Source organism: Oryzias latipes, chromosome 21 (assembly GCF_002234675.1).
Source record: "Oryzias latipes chromosome 21, ASM223467v1".
Taxonomy (NCBI): domain Eukaryota; kingdom Metazoa; phylum Chordata; class Actinopteri; order Beloniformes; family Adrianichthyidae; genus Oryzias; species Oryzias latipes.
The window spans coordinates 17425144-17439352 of NC_019879.2; the positions used below are offsets into that span (position 1 = coordinate 17425144).

General features: G+C 42.1%; 1 protein-coding gene across 1 annotated transcript in view; it reads right to left on the reverse strand.

The window, feature by feature from the left end:
- Nucleotides 1-10072, reverse strand: part of epha6 (EPH receptor A6) — a 205255-nt gene extending 195183 nt beyond the window's left edge. Inside the window, exon 1 of the mRNA XM_023951152.1 lies at nucleotides 8565-10072. Within this exon, the coding sequence (XP_023806920.1) occupies nucleotides 8565-8643 (79 nt within the window). The 5' untranslated portion in view covers nucleotides 8644-10072. The remainder of the gene's footprint in view (nucleotides 1-8564) is intronic.
- Between the last annotated feature and the right edge of the window lie 4137 nt (nucleotides 10073-14209).

Sequence of the window (14209 nt, forward strand, 5' to 3'; positions counted from 1 at the left end):
GCGCCGTCATGTAGCGAATCAGCGCCCCTGGCTGTAGCTGCACGCGCTCCTGCTGGAAATGTGTGAAGAAAGGGGGGGGGGGGGGACCTGCGGGGAATCAGTTCAATTGTGGGACGCTTCCAAATTAAGTGGCTATGTGGGGACAAGGGCGGGGGTTTGAATCTACTTTATAAAACCTTTTTATAAGTCAGTCATAAGGTGACATTCTATAACCAACATTTTAATAAAGGTATAAAAAATATATTCTGCTTTTTTGGGTTAATTTTGTGTGAAATGCCCAAATGAAAAAATGGCAACACAAAACAATGCTGTCACTAAGGTGACAGTTGGTTCAGTCGATGGACTTGATGCCTTCTTCGTGACGTTAGTACCTTTATGCCAAACAAACGCCAAAAACATCTAAAATATGGAGAAAAAAAGGTCAAAGCCATCTGGTGCCCAATTTAGAAAGAAAAGAAAAGAAGAAGAGGAGAAAAGAGATAAAGAAAACGGTAATTCCTCACAGCTTGATAGATGTTTTTTCTAAATTCTAATGCTACATGCCCTACAACAACGTTGCCGATGAAAACTTTATTTTGGTCGATGACCAACACTGAAGTAGGCTCAAATGTTGCAAATAGCGTCATTTTTATTTATTTTTTAGATTTTATTCTTAAAAATTTGCTCTGCCTTAACTTGTAACATTAGTTATGATTCATGTGTCTGTCTGCTCTGCTGCTTGTGTTTTGCTGTTGTATACTAGTTCATAATGTTAAAAGCTGTGATGGTTACACAGCATGCTGCTGCTGCTGCCATAAGATGCTAATGGGGCAAATAATTTGAGATTGGTCTTAAATTTAATAATCGTTTGTGGCAGCCTAAACGTTTTCCCAATGTTTTTTTGACATTTAACTGGGGATTTAGGGGTTAATTTTGAGCCTGCATATGAAGTTTATTTTTTATTTGTTTTACAAATGTGGGGTTATATTTTTAGCCAATAGAATTTCCATAAATCTGTAGGTAGTTTTAAAAATGAATATTTACCATTTACTGCAACTCTATGGGGACTAAACATAATGTAACAGGTCATAACTAAAAATGTTCCAATCAAAGGATTGAAGACGGAAAACATGAGCTAATTTTTCTTCTCTGAAGTAGAGATCGATATAGAACATGACAATTTAAATTTCCAATTCATAAATGTTTTTAAAATATTTATTTTATATTATTTATTTAATATTGAGTTTGATTCGATATTTTCTTAGCTAACTGTATTTTTGCCATGCTTATGGTCTTTTATTTTTTGTGTTCTGATAACTATTATAATGCTGTTCAGAATTCTGACATCTTTGATATCCACTTCTTAATTTCAATGACAATAAAACATGTCAGTTGACAAAGACAAACAAAGTTCTGTTGTGACTATTGGGGGGGGGGGGGGCGCCGGGGGAGGGTCTCGCCCGGGGAGTAATTCAGGGTAGAACCGCCACTGTTTACTGTGGTAAAATCAAAAAGATGACATTTTTTATGTTGTTTTGCACTGATACAATTTCTTCCAAACTAAACTTAGTTTAGTTTGCTTTATAGTCATATTTTTTGTATGTATTTTTTACAAGACCACCAAGCGAAAAAAATAAAATAAGGCAAAAATGCATGTTTTTCACAGCTCGATAGACACAAATTACAGAGATATTACCACCATCCAAAGTTCAATGGGGGTTTTAAATTGATTAAATTCAAACTTCCAAACGATTTTTTTTATTCTGTAGGGACATACTTTTAGCTATACTTTTTTTTCTGCTTAATCAATTTTAGAAAGAAACAAGGACGTTATATTTTAATATGTACAGCCCTTTGAGGAAGATTCTATTCATTTTGAGATCACTTCATCTTTTTGCAGGGTTTTCCCATTTCATTTCAAAGCACACTTTTACTTTTCACATGCATGATCCTGGAGCGTGTGGAAAGCCCAGGCAGCAAAAGCTTCAGCGAAGTCATGTTTACTAAATACTCCTAAACTCAGATGGAGAAAGTTTTGTAAAAGTGGATGTGTCTAGTAAATTTTACCTCTGACATCACGGGGGAGAACAAATTGGCAAAAAGTGAGTCTAAGATTCTAAAAGAAGATCCACTGAGGTGGGAAATAGACCCGCATGGTGCCAGTAGCGAGTTAGTGGAACATTGTTAATAACCGCCAGCTGGGTTCATGTGAGAGATTTGATTTTGGGAGAGGAGGTTCACAGGCAAGAAGGAAAATAGAAAGTGATTGTTTTTTATAGTTCAGCTAATAGCTGATATTGCTATCATTTTGTCCGTGAATTCCCCAATCGCTAAAGTTGTATACTGTAAAACGCACAGATGTGGATCTTACAGAGTAAACCAAAACTTTGCAACAATAGAAAAAAAACATGGGTTTATCAATTGATCCTCAGAAAACTGTCAGGATTAGTTAGCCCTCTGGCTGTCACTTCCTGTTTTATTTTGAAGGCTGTCTTTTCTGTCTTCATTTCCAGTTCCTGCTGTGTGATCTGCTTCCTCCCTAATGTGCTCCACCTGTGCCTCATTGTCTTCCCTATATAAGCAGTGCTCTTTTCTCAAGCCAGTGCCAGATTGTCTTTCTTTCCCTGTGAGCAATCCAGCCTTAATCTCTCCAGAGTTCATAGAGCAATTTGTTCCTGATTCAGTCCTCTTTTGGATGGCCTCCTGAACTTATATTAAAGACTCTGATTCTGCCACTCCCTGACTCCACCATTGTGTCCGCCTGAGCTGCATCTGATAGTACAATCTGGCCAAAACATGGATACATCGGAGTCAGAACGTCTCCTTGCAGCGCTTGGAACACAAGGTCAGAGAATAACCCAGCAGGACCAACAGCTCGCACAGCTTCGCCATGATTTTGCCACTGCCATGTCATCACTCTCAACGCAGCTCTCTGACGTAACCACGGCGCTCCAGAATCGGACCGTTTCGGAGTGTTCTTCCTCTGTGACTCCCTCTGCTCCCTCTGAGACAGCTACTACGCCCCCTGGACCTTCCGAGCCCCGCCCTGTCAGACTATCCAGTCCAGAGCGCTTTTCCGGGGACTCAGGAGACTGTCGCTCTTTTCTCACGCAGTGTGAGCTCCATTTTGAGTTCCAGTCCCACGCTTTTCCTTCAGACAGAGCCAAAATCGCCTACATCGTATCCTACCTGTCCGGACGAGCCAAGGCGTGGGCCACATCGGAATGGAGCCGGCGCAGCGCTGTGTGCAACTCGCTGCCTTTATTCCTAGAGACCTTCAGACAGATTTTCCATTCAGCTGTCCCTGGAAGAGAGGCTGCCAAAGCTCTTGTGAACATAAAACAAGGTAGAAGATCAGTAATGGATTATGCCATTGAGTTCAGAACCCTATCTGCTGATAGTGGATGGAACCAGCCGGCGCTAGTGGATGCCTTCTACACCGGATTGTCGGAGCGTTTAAAGGACCATCTCGCTCCTCTCGACCTCCCCCCAGAGCTGGATGCTCTGGTTTCGCTGGCGTCCAGAATAGATCAACGTTTACAAGAGCGTCAACGTGGGAGATTATCTGCCCCTCTCTCCAGACCTCCAAGTTTGCCCTACGCCCCTGAACTTCAACCATCATGCTCAGGGGCTGTTCCACCTCCTGATGCTGTTGAACCCATGCAAGTGGGTCACACCCGCCTAACTCCAGCAGAACGCCAACGGCGTTTCAGCGAGGGTCGCTGCCTCTACTGTGCTCAGCTGGGACACCTGATCGCCAACTGCCCTATCAGGGGAGCTGTTTCCACCAACACCTCCTCCGTCATGGTGAGTGCAACCCAGTCCAGGATCTCTGTACCCAGACAATTAACGCAGGTCACGCTCACCACTGACACCTCCACATCCGCTCAGGGTGCGCTGCTAGATTCCGGAGCAGACACCAACTTGATGAGCTATGAGCTAGCTTCCAAACTACACATAAAGGAAGTTGAGATGTCAGTACCTCTCACAGCCACTGCACTGGACGGCAGATTGCTTTGCTACATCACGCACAAGACCCCTCCCGTGACTCTGTCATTTCCTGACGGACATTCAGAACTGATAACCTTTCACCTGTTTCGCTCAGCAGCTCATCCTCTGATATTAGGGTTCCCGTGGCTTCTCAGGCACAACCCTCACATAGACTGGTCCATGGGAACTGTGAAGTCCTGGGGGAAAAGCTGCTTTAATGACTGTTTTCCTGTGTCCCCTAACCTAAATCCTGACGACACTCCAGACCTGGAAGGCGTTCCTCGTGCTACCATGACTTAAAGGATGTGTTTAATAAATGTTATGCCACCTCTTTACCTCCCCACAGAGACGGTGATTGCGCCATTGACCTCCTCCCAGGGGCACCCATTCCTAAAGGCCGGCTGTTCTCCCTGTCAATCCCTGAGCGTCTTGCCATGGAAGAATACATCAAGACCTCGCTACGGGCGGGGCTGATCCGGCCGTCCTCTTCCCCTGCTGGTGCAGGATTCTTTTTTGTTGAGAAAAAGGACAAGACCCTGAGACCTTGTATAGATTACACTCAACTAAATGACATAACCATCAAAAACAGGTACCCTCTTCCCCTTGTCTCCTCTGCCTTTGACATTCTGCAGGGTGCTAAAATATTCACAAAACTTGACCTGCGGAATGCCTATCACCTGATCAGAATACGGGAGGGGGATGAGTGGAAGACGGCCTTCAACACCCCCATCGGACATTATGAGTACCTGGTCATGCCGTTTGGCCTCACAAATGCCCCCGCCGTATTTCAATCTCTAGTGAATGATGTTCTCCGGGATCTGTTGAATAAAAAGGTTTTTGTGTATCTGGACGATATCTTGGTTTTTTCCCCCAGCCTGGACGAACACGTCTCCACAGTAAGAGAAGTCCTCACACGACTACTTGACAACAACCTCTATGTGAAGGCGGAAAAGTGTGAGTTCCATAAGGACCAGGTCAGTTTCTTGGGTTACATCATTTCTCAGGGGTCTCTGACCATGGACCCATCCAAGGTGGATAGTGTGCTGAAGTGGCCCACCCCTACCACCAGGAAAGATCTCCAACGATTCTTGGGCTTTGCAAACTTCTATAGGAAGTTCATCAAGGGTTTTAGCTCGGTGGCTGCTCCCCTTCATGCGCTAACCTCTTCTAAAACTACTTTCCAGTGGTCTGCATCGGCTGACGCCGCCTTCCAACGTTTAAAGTCATCCTTCACTACAGCTCCCGTCCTCACCTTGCCGGACCCAGCTAAACAGTTCATCGTGGAAGTGGATGCCTCCGATATTGGTGTAGGAGCTGTCCTCTCCCAGAGGTCGGGTGAGGACGGAAAAATTCACCCTTGTGCTTTCCTTTCTCGCAAGCTGTCTTCTGCAGAAAGGAACTATGCTGTGGGGGACCGCGAACTCTTGGCAGTCAAAGTCGCACTGGAAGAATGGAGGCACTGGCTAGAGGGCGCAGTCCATCCGGTTCTTATCTGGACCGATCACAAGAATTTGGAATTCATAAGGACAGCTAAACGTCTGAATCCCCGGCAAGCAAGGTGGGCTTTCTTTTTCTCCAGATTCAACTATATACTTTCATACAGACCTGGATCCAAAAACATAAAACCGGATTCTCTGTCGCGGATGTATTCCTCTGCTGACCTGCCTGTGGATGAGTCCGTCATCTTGGCTCCTGAAAGAGTTCTGGGAGCATTCACATGGAGCATTGAATCCAAAGTAAGGTCTGCCAACAGATCCATCGCCAGTCCTGCAGCATTGCCCCCTAATCGGCTGTTTGTTCCTCCGGAGTTGAGAAGTGAAGTACTACAGTGGGGGCACTCCTCCCTGTTATCGTGTCACCCAGGGGTGAAACGGACCTTGTTTCGTGTAACAGAGAGGTTCTGGTGGCCAGATATGAAAAAAGATGTGTCCGAGTTTGTGTCTGCATGTTCTGTCTGTGCCCAACAGAAATCCTCAAATGCCCCTCCAGCTGGACTCCTTCAACCCCTGCCTATTCCTCAGCGTCCCTGGTCAGAGATCTCTGTGGATTTTGTCACCGGATTACCTGAATCTCAAGGTAACACTGTGGTTCTTACAGTGGTTGACAGATTCTCCAAAATGACCAAATTTTTTGCCCTGCCCAAGCTTCCAACTGCCAAACAGACTGCTGAACTCCTCACCACCCATCTGTTTAAAGACTTTGGATTTCCTCAGAGCATTCTGTCTGACCGGGGCCCACAATTTGTTGCCCAATTCTGGAGGGCGTTTTGTGTCCTGATAGGTGCTGAGCCGAACCTGACCTCAGGTTACCACCCCCAAAGCAACGGCCAGACAGAGCGAGTGAATCAGGATCTGGAAACGGGACTGCGATGCTTGTCTGGGCAGAATTCCTCGTCCTGGTCCAGATCTCTTCCCTGGGTGGAATACGCCCACAACACGTTACCCTCTGCCTCCACTGGCCTGACGCCCTTTCAGGTGGTTTTTGGTTACCAACCTCCTCTGTTTCAGAGCTTGGAAAAGGAGGTTGCGGTTCCTTCAGCGGCAGCTATGGTGCGTCGTTGTAAAGGCATGTGGATCAGAGCGAGGGCAGCCCTGTTGAAATCGTCACACTCATACAAAAAGTCTGCAGACCGCCGCCGTCGTCCGGCTCCGGTTTACTCGCCTGGGCAGAAGGTGTGGCTTTCATCCCGGGACCTCCCGCTGAAAGTGCAGTGTCGTAAGCTGGCTCCGAGATTTATTGGACCATTTCCAGTATCGAAGATAATTAATCGCTCTGCTGTCAGACTCCGCTTACCCAGGTCTTCTCGGATTCATCCCACCTTCCATGTTAGCCGCATCAAACCGGTAAAGGAAAGCCCCCTGGTTCCACCCTCTGCACCACCTCCGCCCCCCAGGATACTTGATGGAGGCCCTGTATATACTGTCCGCCGCCTGCTGGCGGTACGGCGTCGGGGCCGAGGTTGCCAGTACTTGGTGGACTGGGAGGGCTATGGGCCTGAGGAACGGTCCTGGGTTCCCTCCCGCCATATCATGGACCCCCGGCTCATCCGGGATTTCCACGCCTCTCACGGGTCTGGGCCGCACGGGGTCGGCCATGGGAGGGGGGGTACTGTCAGGATTAGTTAGCCCTCTGGCTGTCACTTCCTGTTTTATTTTGAAGGCTGTCTTTTCTGTCTTCATTTCCAGTTCCTGCTGTGTGATCTGCTTCCTCCCTAATGTGCTCCACCTGTGCCTCATTGTCTTCCCTATATAAGCAGTGCTCTTTTCTCAAGCCAGTGCCAGATTGTCTTTCTTTCCCTGTGAGCAATCCAGCCTTAATCTCTCCAGAGTTCATAGAGCAATTTGTTCCTGATTCAGTCCTCTTTTGGATGGCCTCCTGAACTTATATTAAAGACTCTGATTCTGCCACTCCCTGACTCCACCATTGTGTCCGCCTGAGCTGCATCTGATAAAAACGACTGTATGGAGTTTTCATCATTGTTTTATTTGTGACTTTATTTTAGCCAATTCTACCAAATTATTGTTGTAGTTTTTGTTTTCCATTTTATTTTTTTAACAACCCCCCAAAAAGCCCCTTTTTACCTCAGAGTTGGGTAAAAAACAATCCAGCTTGGATTTTTATTTTTTTTTATTTTACAACATATTTGTCTCCAAAAATATATTTATGTCAATCAATGCAAATGAACCAAATATGCTCAGAAAAAAAATGTGTTTAACTCTGATCAAGTCTATGGGCTCCATCTGTGTGTGTGTGGGACAGTGACAGAGGTCCCTAACCAGTCAATAAAGTGCAGCTGAAAGCAGACAGGAGTTCAATCATTCACGTTGCGACAGAGAAAAACACACAGTGAGGCTGTAAGAGTAGGTGTCCGAGAGAGCAGGGGGTTTCTATTGAACACACAGGGAGAACAATAAAATATAACCTGAGGGTCAGATCCCTCCACACACAATCAATAGGACTATTTTGGTGCGTGCATGCGTGTGGGTGCTTAAGGGGAACAGGAGCGCGGGACGCACGCAGGAGCTCTTTGCTTGAGGTACAAAGGTGAGAGCATCTTTCTGCTGCGTCTCGGTGAATACATTAAATTCAGTTTGAAATCAGCAGGTGAGAAAAAAAGAAAAAGAAGCGCCTCTCTGCTCACACTCAAGCAGACACCCTCTGTCACCCACTTAATGATTCAATCTTCCGGCTGTCTCTAAAGAAAGCCGCACATTTAATTAGAAAAGCTGAGTTTCTATAAATTCACGACTTTTTAAAATTTCATTAATACCCCCCCCCCCCCCCACTTACTTTTTTTGCCCCTTGTTGATGAAAATTAAAATAAAATAAACTCTCACCCATTTTTACAAACAGAAAATTAAATGAAAAGGCTCATATTGTTCAATTGAAATGTTCAAATTTCAGTTTTCCATGCGGATCTTTATTTAGGAACACCAGTAACTTTTTTTTATTTTAGAAATATGATAAAAGTACAAAAATGCGCTAAATTACGCACCGTTAAAAGTAAACAAACCTCCATATAGAAGCATTAAATACCCTAAACATTCTTTCGGAGCTTTGGAGAGACCTCCAGATCTTCTGGATGGTGGTCTTACCTTGGTTGCAGAGGCTGTGGCGAGTGAGGGACATTCCAACAACGAGAGAAATAAAAACCCATCTGCTCCCAAAAGTCATGTCTGCTGCAGCATTTATCGGCGCTTTAGAGTGGAGTACTTTTTTAGTATAGCCGAAAGGAGCTGGTTTGTTAGGAGAAATCGTCTCAGGAGCACAGATCCGCGCGTCCCGCTCCTCACATTTGATCCTGGTTGCGGACAGCGGCCGAGCGACGGCTCAGGGGAAGCGTCATCCTTCACCTGGTGGCGGCGCGGCACCCTCCGGCACGCATGCAGTCAGAGCTTGCTGGACAAGGTGCCCAAAGTCGGATCTAATGTCCTCTCGAGGCGGGAGACACTTTCCTCCTGACAACTTTGCCAATTTCGCGCGGACTTTCAGTTCCCGACACCGCCAAAAGCACAACTAAACGCATTCTGGTGCGTCTCCGTCCGTGCGCAGCACACAATTGTGACAGTCTCTGGGATTGGAAGCAGGAGTTTTGGCACGGCGGTGTGGAGCGCACTGTGAGCTGGAAGCCAGTCCGCAGCAGCAGCAGAAGCAGAGAGATTGGGACTGGGAATAGAGAAATGATGGGATGCAGCGGAACAGCAGCTGAAGCGGGGGCCAACACAGAGGGACTGTGCGCATCTGTGCAACACGCTCGGCACTAGAGGGGGTTATCTGACAACGCAACAGCGTGCGTTTGTGTGTGTCTGTGTGTGTGCCTTTTCATATTTTTTTGGCTCCAGTACAGGAATGAATAAACGCTCTGCAGGACCAGCGTGGAAACAATTACACATATGCTCGTGGGTTCTACATCACAGTCTTTGAGGATATTATTGGGATAGAAATACACTTTTTTCATTTATTAAAGAATATTTTCATTTTAGATCTCACAGGAAAAAAAAAACTTTCTAGATAAATGGGTGAAACCAATTTTTACACTGTAACTTCTGCTTTATCTCAAGGAATCAATAATTACGGAATAAATAAATATATTTCATTTTTCTGAGGGGAGATAATAGCAACTTGGATGTCATAGAAAGTCTCTCTGTTTTTGCACTTTAACTGTGGAGCTTTTCTGCTTGCCAAGCCGCCAATGTCAGCCAAGATTAGCGAAGGTCTTCCCCTCATCTTCATGGACGTCTCATTGAACGAGTAAGCAAACTGCTCCGCAACTTGACCCGGTTAAACAAAGCAAGACAGGCTTTGCTGTGATGAGAGTCAGTCAATCAGGGCACAGGAACAGCTTCCTGTCAGTGCACAAGAGGTAAATACATCAACATCACCATCCGTCACCACCACTTAGCTCCTAGCCAATCACCAAACAATGCTGAGTTCCTGCCAGCCGTCTGCCAGAGTGTGGCACAAACACATTGGAGGACAGTGCAGTGGGACACATTGACCACATGGTCTGTCAGAGTGTGCTGTAGTTGCAGAGAGGCCACAGGCTGCAGAGAAATAGATCAAACTATTAATGTCAAAGTGTAGATGTATTACAGTGATAAAAATATGTATACATGTGTGTGTTTGCATTCGTGTGTGCTGTACGGTTTTCTGTAAGCAAACCTTTACGACCAGCTTTTTTTTTTTTTTTTTTTTTTACAGCAACCTTTTGTTTTACATTTAACTGCAACAAATAGTATTCTATAATACTTGTGATGAAAACACAAAGAATAAACAACAATACCAACTATTAATGATTGTAATAATTTGTAACAAACAGCAATTAGATGGTCTGGAGTAAAAACAGGTTGTGAACTGGTCCCCCTTTGCAAGGCTTTGGTTTCCTTTGCTGTAATAGCAGTCAATGAGGTGTGACTGGTGTATTTTGGGCCTAACTGTGAGCTATGATACCTCTGCCTGGGGAAAGCAAGCTCAGTCCAAGTGCACCCATCACAGGCAAAGAGCTGGAACATGACCACATCAGCACAACTCTCAAAGACAATGAGATTTTATAACTCGACTGGGTCCACTAATGTCCCGTTTTAAAGAAGTGCTAAGACAGAAAGGACGACAAATTCAGCTAGAAACAGTCAAACAAGGAACGGAAAGCCATTCAAGGAAACTCGCAAGGAAATTTCTGAATAGCTGAATCCCAAAAAGGACAAATTTGAACACACATTAGTTAAAAACGTTGTTTATTTCTTGCTGAGTGTTTTTACTCCGACAAGTCAAGAATTTCCTGCAAACTTTTTAAACTCAACCTGACCAAATTCAAAAATCTTCTCCTTAAACTTTGTATGTCTCTTTCTGGAGACTGTAGTCTGAAAGAACTGGAATTTTGCTTATTTTTATATATATATATATATATATATATATATATATATATATATATATATATATATATATATATATATATATATATATATATATATATTTTACTAATTTTTAATCCTAGCACAAATTTTAGTCTTTAATGAAGTTCATTCTACACTAAGATGGTCCAAATAAATCATTTGTGACAATCTAAAAGAATCAACTATTCCATTATTATTTGAAGACAATTTCTTTTTCTATATGAGGAGACTGTGTTTGCAACTTCTCCAAAAGTAAGTTTAAAAACATTCTAATTCGCTGCAAAAAAGTATTTTATATGTTTGCATTCATTTTCCCATATTATTTGACAGTCATATCAGCTATCTATTGCAGATTTTATGCTTTTTTCATAGCATACATATTTTATTACATTTTTTTTATTTGAAACTTTCTGTACAAATTGGTCATACCCTAACATTAAACTTGTAGGCTTAGAAGGTTTTTAAACTATTTCTATTGTTTCACATCAGTTGTATTTAAAAAAAAATAAAAACAACTTGACACAAGTATTAAGACAGAACTAAAACCTCAACATGTCATATGTTTTATAAAAGTATATTAACCCGGTTACTGTTGGGGGAAGGCAGGCTACACCTTGGACAGGACACCACTCTGTTGCACGGCACATACACTCACATTCACACCCAGGGACAATTTAGAAACACCAATTAACCAATGGGAGTAGCTGTACCAAGGTATAGATTACCATACATTACTAATTTTGGTGTAGAGCACTCTATTAAAGTTTTGATTACAAATTAATAACCGGAAAATCAATCCCCCCCACACACAGACCACGTCAGTTTATTATAACTTAACCAATACACTCTTCATAAAAGGGATCAACTGCAAGTAGATTTATAAAATTAGAGCAATTAACAGACAATGTGTGTTCCAATAAATAAACAAACGGCAGCATAACATTAGATGCTTTTAAGATCATTTGGTTTCCTCAATTAGAAAAGTCTCTGAAAGCTGCCAGCATCTTATGCTGAGTACACATGGTAGCTTCTGTGTTTGCTATTTAATCTTCATTTTATCATGACATAATTCCAATTGTTTGGAAAAGCAAAACAAAGAAAAAAGTTTGAAAAATATACTTTTTAATGTGTTTCATGATTTATCAGATTCAAGCACTTTTAAAAAAAGAAAGAAATGTTGAGTTGGGGGAAAATCAAACTGACAACGAGGTACAGTACAGACAAGTACATGCATTCATATTTGATTATTTCAACTGAACAAGAAAAAAATAGGAAAATGATCAAAATGATGTTTATTGTATTTATTTTTAACTTAAAATCTATGAGAAATACGCAGTTGTACTTGTCACATTTTGCTTCTTCACAGCTCTATCAAGACAATTCAAAAGTGTCTTCACATCAATTATTTGCTCACCCAATTAGCTGAACTAGTTTTAGAGCTTATTTATAAATATTTAAAAAAGAAAATGACAGCATGCAGCTTCATGTCACTATTCATTTTAATTTGAGTCAACATGAACAAAGGAAAAAAAAAATAAGAAAAAGACCGAGTATTATCCATCGCTTAGATGACAAATCTGTAACCGTAAAATTAAAGTTGTTTTTTTTTTAAGTTTACAATAACTCTTTGGATTTGGAAATCATCTATTTCAAGCAATCATTACAAAAAGAAAAAGAAAACAAAACAAACGACAGATTTATACACCTGTACAAGGATATATCAAACTTAGGCTATTTAGTCGTGACCGTGATTGGGAAATACATAAAGATACGCATACATCCACATGCACTTGTAAATAAATCAACTTTTACTCTTAATCATAAATAGACACATTAACTCTCACGCATGAAGATTATGACACATGAGACTATTAAATATGAAGTTTGTCAAAAAGACTTTAATCAATTGTTTGTAAGTGAGGGGGAGGAAGCGAACGTATCTAATCCCAACTGCTTCAAATAAACCGACTGGAGTAAACTTCAAAGTCAAAAGTCAAAGTCAGCTTTATTGTCAAATATGCTGCATCCATAAGACATACAGCACAGATGAAATTGCTTTTCTCTCACCCCACAGTGCAAGCAGCATATAAAATAATAAATAAACGACTTAATAAATAGATAAAAAGACAGTAATAGTAAGAGGAATAACAGTAATCTAAACAGTGCTAAAGAACAGTGGCATGGTTAAAGTGGCAGTTTAAAGTGACAAACTTACAGGAATGCGCCAAAATAAATCAGAAATGAAAAGATATTCTATCCGTTTTTATTTATATTAAAGCTTTGTGGTATTAGTGGTAGAGTGTCAACTGAAATTATTTCAACCCCACAGATTTACCATGATAAACGCAAATAAAATTAAAACAGCTTATAATACTTGCTGTTGAAATAAACATGTTAGTTGAAATATTTCTATTGTTGCTTTTCTGCAGCCAGTTCAGAGTTTAGTGTGGTTTAATTGTGGTTCTGATATTCTGGGTTCAGGTTTTCTCTGAAAAAGATTTACCAAGACTGTCTTGTCTTACCCATCTTTCTCCCCCACCGTGTCTACTCTATCCACACATTTTCACACACTTGTGCTACACCACTGACGTCGCCCACCTCCCCGGCAGCCTAATGGGCCATGGGCTCTAATCTGGATGGCCAAGGTGCTCAGGAGAATGAGGTGAGCAAATAGAGGGAGCAGCTCATCAAGGCAGAGAGGCTGTGCGCCGCTCACTGTTAAAGAGACATCCACACCATTTGGAAAAAGGATAAGGTCATTCTTTGAGACCAGAGCAGTTTATCATGTAACTTTTGTGTCCAATCTTCAAAATGTTGCTTCACAAAAAAAGGAAGTAAATGGTATACATGCTATTGACTCATTTGTCTTTTGCCTTTTGTTGTAATTTCAAGAAAACAAGATGTGTAAACAATTATCTTGTCCTGCAAGAAGAACAAGTAAAGAACAAATAAACAACAGATAAAACATTTATTTAAATTTTTATTTTAGTCAGTGTAACCTACCTTTTTTAATTTAAACTTATTCTTAAAATTTAATGCACTTATTGCAAACTTTCACAGACAAATGATCTTGTAAACATTTTTGGCAAATTTAACTTATTGAAGTAATTTATAACAGTGACGTGCGGTCAGGTGAGGCAAGTGAGGCTCAGATGTCATGATAAAAAATAAAAAAGTAAATCTAGTAAATATTATTTTCCACTGATCCGTGTTAAAGAAACATTTTCAGTTGATAATTCTCAACACGTTTCTGAAGTTAAAATCGCAGAATTTCAGGGTTGCGTGATCACATACGGAGTGGAAAATCCGGAGCACTTCGCCTTAAGTCTGAATGCAGGACTCAATTT